Genomic DNA, 13,283 nt, shown 5'->3' with positions numbered 1-13,283 from the left:
CAAGATACCTGTTTAATTATTATACTATACCTGTTCAATTATTTTTGAGCAATCACTTTTTCATGCTGCACAGCTGAATATATTATTTCTCTATTTATATATTTCTGTCTACATATTTAATGTATTTGTTTCCTATTTTTTTTTTGCTTTATGTCATAATATTATTAATTAATTTATTAATATTGATAGATAAGTGAAGTATTTTCCCTGTTTTTAATTCTTAGTGTACTTTTGTTAACCATAATTCACATAATTCCTAGTTCACTTTTAATTATGAATAAACAAATGTCTATTTTTTTATATGTTTATTTGTATATAATCGTAATTAAAATTCTCAACAAGTATCAGTTCTGCATTTATTTTATAAGACTGAAAAAATAATCCAATTTCCCAACTTCTGAATCCCTTTGACTCATGTAAGTTACTCTGCTAAAAGCTTCTCTTTTTTTTTACAGTCTATGGCTAAAAGCTGATCTCAGATCTGCCGGTAACTTCTTGTTCCGGCCAATAAGGCGCGAAGCTCTTCAGCCCAGGTAGCGTGCCATCACACTGAGGTGGTAAGTTTAAAATAATATCTACAGCAATAATGTTTTACACACGATGTTATTTAAAATCACGAATACGTTCGTTTAACTTTACCAAACAGCTTATATCTTCAGTGTTTTTTTTTGCAGCTTCAGCTACACGTGGAATATTCTTTTCAAACTTAGGCGGGAGCCTTTATACGGTTAAAAACAATGGCAGAGAAACCGATGTGGGAGCAAATCGGCAGCGGATTCGTGCAACACTATTATCAGCAGTTTGATTCAGACCGCGTGAAGCTCGCCGACCTGTATGTAAGTGAATTATTGTATGCAAGTAAATGACTGTCATTGAACCTCATTATCTCGCACGATGAGTGTAAGTTTCGTAAACCAGAATTATTTTGTTTTAATCCATCTGCTTTGTGCTTTAGCTTTTATTATTACACCATTCTGTGCCTGTATGCCTGATTATGATATACATTTTTTTCTCCTTTAGACTGATGCTTCCTGTTTGACATGGGAGGGGGAGGGATTTCAAGGGAAGGCCGCAATCATGACCAAACTAACTGTAAGTTACATTATTTTACTCCAGTCTTATGCACAGTTGTCTTTCTAAGTTTAACAGAATGTGTCTATCTGCAGAGCCTTCCCTTTCAGAGCATTCAGCACATTATCACAGCTCAGGACCATCACCCGACTCCAGACAGCTGTGTCATGAGTATGGTCATGGGCCAGCTCAAAGTAAGATGTGATCAGAGATTGCATTTATTAAAACGCATGTTTCATCAGGCAACTGTTTGTTTGTAAAAAAAAATTGATTAATTGGAAGATTTGTGTTTTTGTTAAAAGAAAATGGCACATTTTAATACCTTTCAAAACCAGTGATATTATATATGGGAGCTTGTTTAAAGTCGTCATAAAATACAAAAAATGTGTTAGTTATGCCGCGTTCCAGGCAACCTGTAACCCGTGTTTTTCCAACTCGTAACTGGGAGTACATCGATCTAGTACGAGTTCACGGGTGGGAAGTCACGGGTTTGACTGCCGTTCCAGTGCACTTTCACAGGTATAAGGTTGTAAAAACACGGGTTACAGGTTGCCTGGAACGCGGCATTAGTCTGCAATGAGTGAAGGATGGAGAGGAGGTGCGCTAAAGTAAAACCCCGCCCTCCATTCAATATTTTGTTTCTCTTCAAGTAGGGCTCACTGCATCCTGCGTTGGACATCCAACCCCGCCCACATCCAAGTGTGATATCAGAAGCCTCACCCATGTCCAATTGACCTTATGCGCCAGAGAAACGAGGGAGCCGCCATCTTTAGAATATTGTCTTTTAACTTCCGTTTTTGCGGTCGCTCTGTATATTTCTATGGCATTGCTGTCCAGGAGTAATTAGCTTTTGAAGTGGATTTACTTATTGTAAAGTTAACGAAACTTATCATGAGGACTGTAATGTTTAAAGCAGATGACTAAACAAATGTCAGTCGACCGGGAAGATTTTAAAACGAGCCGTTCATTCATAAATACGCAAAATCGCTGTGAAAATACAGACCGGAAGTCAAAAGACAATGAGCGCAGCGCTGAAAAGGGGAGGGGCTACATAAGGTCTATAGGCAGGGTAGGTTTTAGGAGTTTCAGAATGTAGGTTCTAGATTAAAATGTTTTTTTAGGCGTAAGGTTACAGTGATGGGTAGGTTTAGCGATCAGTATTTGGTGTAGGCAATCAGTACTGTGATTGACATGACCTATAAAATCTTAAGAATCGGCTGCAGGGCGGAGTTTCCGCTGAACTGATTTGGGAAAAATCAGGCCAATGAGAATGTTCCGTATTTGGACTTGGGCGTGGCTTCTGACATCACACTTGGATGTGGGCTGGGTTGGATGTCCACCGCAGGCTGCAGCGAGACGCTTCTCTTTCACTTGGAAATACGTCACAACACTGAAGTGAAGTCGGTAAACTTCCGGTTTGTGGGGATTTTAATAAAAAAATAAAAAACGTTATTGCTGACTTTTTATTTCAAAGTTCTGACTTTTTTTCTAGCAAGTTTTTGTTTATTTCTCACAATATAGACTTAATATATCTCAATTCTGAAAATATCTCAAAAAGTCAGAATTGTGCATTATAAACTCCAAATTAAGTCAAAAGTGTGAGAAAAAAAATCTAGCAATTTTATATATGTATATATATGTGTGTGTGTCTTGTCTATATATATATATATATATATATATATATATATATATAATATGTATATATGTATATATATGTGTGTGTGTCTTGTCTATATATATATATATATATATATATATATATTTATTTATATTTATATATATTTATTTTTATTTATATATATTTATTGATTTATATATATATATATATATATATAAATAAATATATGAATATATATATATATATATATATATATATAAATAAATATATATAAATATAAATAAATAAATATATATATATATATATATATATATATATATATATCACACATTAGTTGTTAAAAAGTACTGATGTTGGTATCAAGTCGGTACTGAAATGTAAAAAATGACGCTTTGAACACTGTTGAGCGGAATCGTAAACACCTCTGATTGCCTATTTTACTCACACGCTCATCCGATATGTCTGTGATTGGCTACAAACGCTCCTGCTCCTATTTTTCACGTATCGCGAAACTCTCATTGCGTATCGAATTCCCGCCCCCTGCTGCCCCGCCAAGCCCAGCCCTGGCCCATTGTTGAGGTTGACCTCACAAAACAAATTTTTCTTCCTTAACATTTGATTAAATAGTACTAGTGTAATGGTACATGTATTTGTCCCGCAAATTGTTTGTGTCTCTTGTTGTACAAGAAGAAATCAGCGCTGTAGCTTAACCACCAATAATCGCAAGAAGCTCCACATTTTGTAACTTTCTATAAGAAACTGTAATTTTTCAAATTGTCAGTTTTATCACGAAATTCAAACAATAAATGCCGTTTTGACGCTCTTTAATGTGGCGTGACTGATCACTTTGTACGTGCCTCAGTTTTGTTAAATGTTAATGTTTTAAGTGAACGCGATCAGCTCTTCAACATTACATAATAAAAGTCCAGAATTATGAGATAAAAAGTTGCAATTACTTTTTTCCTTTTTTTCAGTGGCAGAAACAAGCTACCATAATTATATTTATTATTGTGTTTATTATTATTATTGTACACAGTAATGTCTTACAGTGTAGGCTGTAAAAAAATCATGAACATTTATATTGTTTTTGTGTATTTTTACAGGCTGATCAGGACCAAGTTATGGGCTTTCAGCAGGTCTTCTTGCTGAAGAATGTAGATAGCAAATGGGTCTGCACCAACGACATGTTCCGATTAGCTCTTCATAACTTTGGAGCATAGTATTTAGTATTTACAGTCCATGCAACTTTTGTATCCGGAGAATGGTTACACATTTCACATTCTGAACTGGTTTCATCTTACTTTGCCAAAGATCTTGAAGGTCCATGATCATCTCCAGATAAGAAAAAGACATGTTAAAAACAACTGATTATAATAATCGTAATTTGTATGTTGTGGAATGCACTGTGTGAAATTAATTTCAATTTGATAATAAATTTCCCATTCATACAATCCATCTTTGAGTACGTATGCTTCTATATTTTGGTAAGACATCTTGGATCTTGATTTATGATCATCTAAATGACACATTTTACATCAAACAATCAAGGCCATGACAAAAGTATTAAAATTAGTAGAAAAACATTGGCATGTAAGTTCATAAGAAAACATTTCTGCCATTACAGAAAAAAAACCAAGAATGTTTTTGTCTGAAGATTTAAAGATTGTCTATCCACCAATGCATAACTACCAGTTTTAATCAAAGACTGCGTGTAAAACAAATAGTTCTGATACTGGATGCTGATTGCTTGGTCAATACTGTATAGTCAAGTGAAGTGGTTTATTGTCATTTCTGTCAGAGGAAGAAACAAAATACAAGGAATGAATGTTAGTCATAACAAGGCTAACATTTCCATATGTGACCAGAATACACAGGCAATAAAAAAAACTAGATACAAATAGAAACAAGACAAATACACAGCAAAGTAGCTGCTGCGCAGCACCCATAAAGGCCATTTGTATCTTTTGCACTGTATATTGCATATTATATTGTGTTGAGGTCAGTTAGTGACATGTAGTTAAATTGTTGGTCAAATGTTTTTCAATGTGAATTAGCAAGATGGGGTTTGCCAAACTGCTTTGGTCCACAGCAAATTACGCAACTTCTTTGCACACTCGCGTTCCTGCTCTCATACAAATTAAAAGAAGAGAATGAAGCACAAGCCTAGTGTGACTATGCCGTTTTATTTTATTTATGTTTTTGTAGTGGAATGGTGACACTTGAATTTGCTTAAAATAATTTTTATTCAACATGAAATAATTTTCTAAAACATTAAAAAATGAAATTTATTTCACATACAACATAGAATTGCAGAAATTTCCAAAATTAGCACTGATTTTAGAAGATCTTTTAAAGAAATTTTGATCGGCGATAGAAAAAACGATATTAACTAATTTAACTAATGTGCGACGCATTGTAACCATTGTTTGAAATGTTATCAGGTCATCGAATTAAAAAAAACAGGATTGCTGAAATTTGCAAACATGCATTATTTGTATTTTTTTTTTTTTTTTACATTTGATCGGAACTTAATTTTAATGCGAACGGAATGTATGATCAAAAAATCTTGAAATCTTTCAAAAATGGCTGCTCATGAGTTGTCTAAAGTAACTTTTTATCATGAAATAAAAAACAGAAGTGAACTGTTAAAAAATTCATGCCCCGTCATTGCAAGTAGCTATAAGCCGGGTTTTTTATGTCTTTGCTAGTATCTGTTACTTATTACCCATTGGATGAAGACTAGTGGTGTGATATGACTTCAGCAACAAAACCCCTCCCATCTTGTGCTGTTGCTTAGCAACGAGCTGTCTGTTCAAGGTGCCATCTAGTGGCTAAGCCTGTGAATTACAAGTAAGTGCGCCCCCTCATGACCAGACCACTTCTAAGTAAGTGCCTTATCATGATGAATATTTGAAAGACTGAAAATAACCACAACCAGACTAGGTCCCAACTTAAAAGTTGTATATACTTCTCCAAGTGATTACCCATGAAAACCAGCAGGAGTGATATATAAGAAAGTTTTTCCATTTGAAGCATCCTAAAATTCGATTGGCCAGGCACACAGTATGATAATTATGCCCTGACGTCACTTCCCAGTTGTTCAATGCGCCATTTTCTCGACTCTAAACGGCAAGCACAATAAATGAGTCCTACTTGCAAAAAAAATAATAAATTCTCTTCATTGCTGGTTTCCATAGTTGAGAGCGCAGAATTATTATTTCAACATCCTACACCGCTTCCACGTCTTCTATCATCGGTTTTGGCAAGCACGCGGATTGGTGAAAGTAGCTAAATCCCCTCCCTGCGTCTGTGTGGCGGTGAAAAAAGGTAATGTCCTCACAATTAGATAGCAGCGGGAACATTAGCTTTTGCCTTTAGTTGTTGCGGGTTCGGTATGATCAGGAAGTAGAACGACGAAGCCCATTAGCCGAGAGCTGTGAAGAGGTTACTTTATGACATCACTGCGTTATTTAGAATCGCGCGTTCTAGAAGGGAATCAGTTGTTCTGCGATGTGGAATCATTCCTGTCGAATTCTTATTGATGCGGGGCGCGTGGTAAATTACATTTGGCTAGTTTAGAGTTACATTTGACTCTATTGTTTCCAAGATTTAGTGTGCTTTGGCGGGCGCGGATATGTTTGGTCACCGGTCGTAGTTGATGCTTACAATAAATAAATAATCACAGCTTGAATTTGATATTCGCTTTGGCACTTAGGCTATGACAATGCTGTCATAAAGTGTGGCATTTGAGTGATACATGGCTGAGATGTGATATTTTGTCTTGCATTCGTACACAATATCTGCCATAGCACTAAATATAGTTGGGTAATAGCGTGTTGATTTCTAACATTCTTGAATACGAAGTTTGAGATATAGAGGTGTTGTATAATTTGCTGTGGAACTGAAATCATCAGATTGTGTTATCACTGCATGTTCAACAGGCTGAGATGTGAAGCACTTTATGACCTATTAAGAACATTATACATACGACTTTTGACCACAAAATAAATCTTTTTTTTTCTTTTTTTTTACCCAAAGAAAATGAAGGAGAGTCAATGCACTTCGTTTCATTACAATTAAGCACGATTCTCCCCCAAATTCTTAAGTGAGTAATGATGATGATATTATATAATGGATTGATTTCTTGAATGTTATAACCTTCCAGAAATGAATCCAGTCAAAAGTGGCAATTTCCAAGATATTTCAAATTTGCACAGGCAAAACACCTATTTGTTCAGACTGACTAATTCAATAATTAAGTTAAAATGCCTGAAATACAGTTCCAGGTGGGAAATGTATAAAATCACATTTTGTAAATAAATTGGGAGAATAACGGCAATTATAGAATAAACCTTCAAAAGTAAATCCACATTGGCATTACAGTAATGAGAATGGGAGGGAGACTATGTGTAATTGTCATGGGGAAAAAACTCACTATAAATTATAATGTTCTTTTGGGGGCTGAAATATGACATGTTGTCGTGAAATTCAAATTTTTATTAAATTGCTCCTGAATTATTCAAGTGGAAGTATTTATCACCAATGTTACATCTATGGTATAATTTGAAGTATATGAACTCTATATGCTGTTTTCATGTTGCCACTACTAGTTAAGTTATACTTAAAGTGGGATTTCATATTTTGGAATACTTTCTAAAGTATTATGCAAGAATTTAATCATTTTGATTCACTGTTATTTTTATTAAGGGTTTAACAGCAAAGTATTTTAGGATTTTGATTTGTGTACTCAAATCTGAACTGAATGTCCATACTGTTATTATGCAAGGGATGAATTTGGATCCATTGCTCGGACACTGTAGTCATTATGTGGTATATCTATGTCGATTTCCACAGTTATGATGTAGGTGTCCGCATGGTGCCCGAAGAGTTCCTAAAAAAAGCTGAGAGTAACAAGCTACAAGGGCTTGGAATTTAGAAAGAATGCTAGCTAGGGACATGTCCCTACCAACATCCAGTGACTACTGACCAGTTTTGATCAAACAATTTAAACATAAGTATATATAATTGTCTTTCTGTGTCTTTTTGTTATAGACAGAGTCTAGGTTGAGATGTTTTTTCAAAAAATGATTTTGTGGTGTTCTAAATGGTGTTGTAAAAATTGAATTGTGTTTGTGTGACTGAAAACTAAAGTGATGTGAGTCAGCGATGCAAAAAATGTTTTTTCTGCCTGTCTGGGCAAAAAGTGATTGGTTAAGAAGTGTTTTGTGAAATACCCCTAAATCTATCGCTGAGCATTTATTGTAGTCTTGCATAATTAGGCTATAGGTTTTCAAGACTGGTCAAGAAATCAAAATAAAATCACAAAATAATGACATCATTAGAATAGAAACCAAAGTGATTCTCTTTCAGGTGTAAGACCATGTACCAGTTTCCAGTCAGAGGGTTGGAGAAGATCCGCAGAACAAGACGGAAAGTGAAAAACATTCTTGGAGAATTTGGACTCGAAGAATGTATGAATTTGGGCCAGGTATGTTTATTTTGTAATCCACATAGGCTACATTTCAATAAAAATGAAACACGACAACTGAAATCTCATGTCCATGTGTATCAAAATAACCTTTTATTTTAAAACATTTAGTTACATTTGAAATGTTCTCTCTCCTTTTTGTTTATCAGGAACTCCAGGAATTTTACCCAGGAGACAATGTTTTTGATGCCACAGACTGGTGCAGTTTATCTGATGGCTATGACGGCCGGTGGAGAAAGAAGGTGAATGTCGCTTTAATAAATGTGCTTAGTAGGGCTGTCACGATTCCTCTAATAAATTCAAGTATTCGATTTAAAAAAAATACTCGATTTCAATTTACCCGTGTCGAGTAACCAGTAAAATACTGAAAGTGGTGCATTCCACGGACGAGAATCCATGAACCGCATTATTAGACCATTTTCTAAGGATGCACAATGTATAAAAAAAAAAACCTTTTAAAAACTATACTATTGCATAGTGCTATTGTGAATTTTCAAAGGCTTCAATTTAAAAAAAAAAAGCCCTGTGGGTTTAATATGTATATGCGCTTCATTTACATTACTGTACCCATTACTAACCCATGCGTGTATGTCACGTGCGTCTCAGAGCAGCACTGTTAACAGTAAATGCTGCTCCACATGAACTGTTACGAGACGACGAGAATACTTTTTGTGCGCAAAAAAAACCAAACAGAAATAACGACTTTATTCAACAATTTCTTCTCTTCCATGTCAGTCTCCTATGCTGATCACGTAGTAAACACAGTGGATCGCTTATACATCAGAATGGCGACTCAGTATCGGCCGTCGCTGTTCACGTGAGCACCATAATGCATGCGTGTGATGCTGACACAGGAGCTGGCCGCCGTTCTGACATAGAACCCAGAATCGCTGCATTGTGTTTACAACGTGATCAGCGTAGGAGACTGACACAGAAGAGAAGAAATGATTGAATAAAGTTGTTATTTCCGTTTGTTTATTGCGCACAAAAAGTGTTCTCGTCACTTCATAACATTAAGATTGAACCACTGTAGTCACATAGACTATTTTAACAATGCCTTTGCTACCTTTCTGGGCCTTGAAGTTTGCAATGACGTTGCTGCCTATGGCTGGTTCAGAAACCTCTTGGATTTCATCAAAAATATCTTAATTTGTGTTCCGAAAATGTCTTAGGGATTTGAAAACACATCAGGGTGAGTAATTAATGAAAGAAATTAAATTTTTGGGTGAACTAACCCATTAAGTCATTTTTAAAGGCTTAGGTCTTTGCTTAGGTCTATTTTTATTGCCACAAATAAACAGCAGATTAATAGTCAAAACAATCGACCGATTACTCAATTACCAAAATAATCATTAGTGACAGTCCTAGTGCTTAGCTTTTCTTGAGCAAAAACTATTTAAATACTGAGCATTTCTGAATATTGTGTGACAACTGGCTGAAATTCTTACCAACTGTTCTCCATTCTCAGTGGGAATATCGTACACAAGGTTTGTGCTGCACCTTGTGCGAGTTCTCTACAAGATCCTGGCATGCCTACAAAACCCATGTTCAGCGCTACCATGATGAAGAAGAGCGTCTGTGCAAGCTTTCTGCCTGTACTTCCTGCCCGTTTATAGCTCACCCAAGATTGGTCTCCAGGCACCTCAAATTGTTCCACGTTGAGGACGCAAAGTTAGAAATCCCTGCTGTCCCTGCTGTCCCGCAGCTGCCTCCAAGGGCTGTAAACGGCACCACATTTCAGTGCCGAAGATGCCATATTCAAGATACTCTTTTGTACAGTGTGAAAAAGCATGTTCTTCTTTATCACTACACTTCCACGTTGAATAAATATGCCGGGCAGAGATCGGAGCGGGAACTTCTGACTCTAGGAGACAGGTCTCAGAAATTCTACTGCAAAAAGTGTTACGTATCAGCTGAGACATCCGAACACTTGCTGTATCATCTTCTAACCTCAGAAAAGCACAAGGAGCTAGATGTGCATATCAGAGCTCTAATTTTTGAAACAGACAGTAAGAAACAGTACCCTGCTTTAGCACCGAAAACACAAGGCCCTCCTGCTGTCTTGATGATGAAAGAGCCACCAGCGGTGACCGCTACAATGGCTACTGGTGTAATTAAAGGGACAGAAAGTGGTGGATCTGCAGTCATTGCTGCTCCAGGAACAAGCCAGGTGTTTCTCCCAACTCAAGCTTCTGCTCTGGTTCAGCTTGCAAGCGCTGAGGCGAAGGGTTTACTGAGGCCTGGAGTCCCAATGGCTTTTCAGAACACCCAAATCACCAGACCTGCTCTGCCACCTGCTCCTAGCGGCATTTCTCAAAACCAGATGTCCGTCAGAGTAGGCCTACCTAGTCAGGCACAACTGCAACCCGTTTCCCGCCAAATTGTCCTACCACCAGGTGTACGTCTTAATGTACCCGCTGTTAGGCCACCGCCACCTCAGTCCCTCGTAGCTAATCCAAGATTGCCCTTAAATCAACCCACATCTGGAGGCACCATGCTAACCTCTCAATCCCTTCTGAGTCATTTGATACCCACTGGCAACAAAGTTGATGGTTTGCCTACCTACACTCTTGCACCTTTGCAGGTCCTATCGGTCCAGGGAAATAACTCCCAAGGAGTCAACAAACCACCGCTGCCTGCATCCCAGAACAACCCTCCTGCTCAGCAAAACAAACAAAACAGCTCTTTGCCACCCCCCAAACAAACCAAGAAGTGGATCACATGTCCTATTTGTAATGAACTCTTCCCATCTGATATCTACGAGTCCCATCCAGAGGTTCACAAAGAGGTAGCTAAATTGCCCAAGATTGGTCTAGCTGCTCGTGCTCCATTTTTGAGAAAGATGCCGGATAAGACGGTGAAATGCCTGACATGCAAGATCTTGATTTCGGAAAAGGGAGTTTTTGAACACCTGCTTCATGGCATGAACTGCTTATTTTGTTCTGGGCTCTTCTACTCCATCAAGGAGCTTGTCGACCATATCCAGGTGGAGCATAATGTGAACCGAAAGAGCAACTGTGACTTCATGAGGCGTGAATACAGACTGTATACTGATGATTCAGGGAATCTGCTTTTCCCTTACTTCGACATCCGAACCACGGCTCCTAAACTAATAATGGGTGAAAAAGAGCTCAATCTTGCTTTGGTCACAAGCTCCCTCGATCTGATCTTTGTGAAGATGTTGCCCAACAATCCTCAGGGTGTTGGAAAGCTGTCCGCACCCTGCAAGATGCCCACACCCAATCCTAACAGCACAGAGTGCCCCTTCTGCTCGGAGAAACTTCTGAACAAGGAATGCTATCAAATGCACCTCAAAGAGAAGCATTTCATCGTGCCCACTCTGCATGCTATACTCAAAACACCATCGTACAGATGCCTCTACTGTGGTGGTGTGTACACTGGGAAGACCACTACCAAGGCCATCATTGTCCACTTGTCTAAATGCCGCAGTGCACCGAAGAGTCTCAAGGATAGTGATAAACTGACTTCAGGATTAGCTATTACTCCCAGAGCAAACCGAGCACTTGTGTCATACCCTGCTCATCCAAAACAGATCACTGGTCCAACCCCGACCTCAGCTCAAGCCTCTGTTCCTGCCACAAAGCCACTGGAAACCGAAGCGGAGATGCAGAGCAAGTTGCGCCTGGAAGTAGCCTTCAGAGAAGCTATGGAGGCCAATAGAAGAGAGCGGGAGGAACGGTTGGCAAGGAAGAGAAAACTCGAGCGAGATAGGTTGGCTGGTCTGACGCTCCCCTCACCTGAAGTAGTAATCGATCCTTCCGTACAATTAGCATTGGATCCTACTGGAATGGAGTCGCGCCCCTTTGAAGAACGACGTGAGTTTGTCAATAAGTACTTTAATACACAGCCTTACCCACTGAAGAAGGAGATCATTGCCCTGAGTAACCGTTTACTGCTTAACAAAACTGACGTTGCTTGCCAGATTGGCACGAAGCGTACCAGATGTCTGAAGAACATACAGAAAACAAAGGCTGTGGTACTTTTAGGCTTCAATATGGCAGAGTTGATGAAGCTGAAGCATAATCTCTTCATCCCAGAGATTGAGCCCGAGAAGCTGATCACCGTGACAGACACAGAGATGGAGGTCCTTAACGAGTAGCTTGGAGACATTAGTAATAAAGACAAGGAGGACTTGCAATGCAAATTTTACTTAGAGCGTAAACTGTTACCTGTTCCTTGAGACAATGCAAAATATGTTCCATTCTCACCAAAACTAGTGTTAAACTGTTAACCAAGTAGAACTTGAGAGGTTGAAACAAGCGACAATGTGTTTGATTTTGTCTATTGTTAAATAATGTATGTGAATGCTTATGTTTTGTTTCATATTAATCATTTTAAAGTATACATCCATTACTTTTCACTGAGACATCACTTCAAGCAAAGTTCATGTAAAAATAGATGTTTGTAGCCCATTTATAGTTTTAGGGTTGAAAACACTTGTGTGATTATACTTTTTATATTTTCCAAACCTCATAAACTATTTTTGACATTTTCTTTATGTATTTGTCGGAATGCGTATGGTTACATTTCCCTTTTCTTTTAGCCCATGTATATTTCTATTAATCAATTCCATTTATTGTTAAATTTCATTTCTATTTTTCTTGCCTTATACTTTTATAAATATGGTATTCAAATTATTGTTTTGATTAGATTTTTTGCCAAAAAACTTTTCTCTTATTAATTAATGCTGCTTACCTAAGTGACATCCTCACAACTAAAGTGTGGAGCTTTGCAGAGAAATTTGATTGCAGTTCATTTCACTTGTATAATGATTGTAAGCATCAGGATATTTTGTAGACTCTTGGTTTCCCACTTTATTTCCCCTGTGCAGTAAGTAAATGACAACATCTAAGCCTACAATATGAAAACTGTAAATAAATTAGAGCATATAAATATACTTTTTTCAGTTGTATGTTCATGTGTAGTAATGGGCATTGTTAAAAACTCAAACGTATTTGTCATTATCAGAGAACAACATTTATTAGTTAACCATTATGTAGTTTATTTAAACTAGTATTTTTTTACAGAACACAAATTGGGTTTTGAAGATCTAAAATGTTATTAATATACATATTTGCTTGCTAA

The 13,283-nt window shown here is 37.4% G+C and overlaps 2 protein-coding genes and 1 long non-coding RNA gene across 4 annotated transcripts in view; 2 read left to right on the top strand and 1 right to left on the bottom strand.

Moving 5' to 3' along the window:
* The window catches only part of LOC311094136, a 683,555-nt gene that overhangs the window by 96,209 nt on the left and 574,063 nt on the right, over nucleotides 1–13,283 (bottom strand). The window lies entirely within an intron of this gene.
* Nucleotides 462–4,144, top strand: nutf2l (nuclear transport factor 2, like). Of its 2 annotated transcripts, none has more exons than XM_084132176.1 (5): nucleotides 462–557; nucleotides 675–836; nucleotides 1,021–1,092; nucleotides 1,167–1,265; nucleotides 3,793–4,144. In XM_084132176.1, exons 2-5 carry the CDS (start codon nucleotides 738–740, stop codon nucleotides 3,907–3,909), a joined length of 387 nt encoding a protein of 128 aa, XP_083988302.1. In that variant the 5' UTR covers nucleotides 462–557; nucleotides 675–737; the 3' UTR covers nucleotides 3,910–4,144. The 2 variants fall into 2 exon arrangements, with proteins under 2 accessions (XP_083988302.1, XP_083988303.1); XM_084132177.1 differs by having other exon boundaries at nucleotides 492–554.
* adnp2b (ADNP homeobox 2b) lies at nucleotides 5,777–13,110 on the top strand. Its single transcript, XM_084130986.1, has 4 exons — nucleotides 5,777–6,016; nucleotides 8,060–8,177; nucleotides 8,327–8,419; nucleotides 9,646–13,110. The coding sequence occupies exons 2-4, from the start codon at nucleotides 8,070–8,072 to the stop codon at nucleotides 12,295–12,297; spliced, it is 2,853 nt and encodes a 950-aa protein (XP_083987112.1). The 5' UTR covers nucleotides 5,777–6,016; nucleotides 8,060–8,069; the 3' UTR covers nucleotides 12,298–13,110.

The sequence above is a fragment of the Abramis brama genome (assembly GCF_963993115.1).
Source record: "Abramis brama genome assembly, chromosome: 12".
In the NCBI taxonomy this organism is placed as follows: domain Eukaryota; kingdom Metazoa; phylum Chordata; class Actinopteri; order Cypriniformes; family Leuciscidae; genus Abramis; species Abramis brama.
The sequence above is the reverse complement of the archived record's forward strand: the minus strand, read 5'-3'. Positions and strand labels throughout refer to the sequence as shown.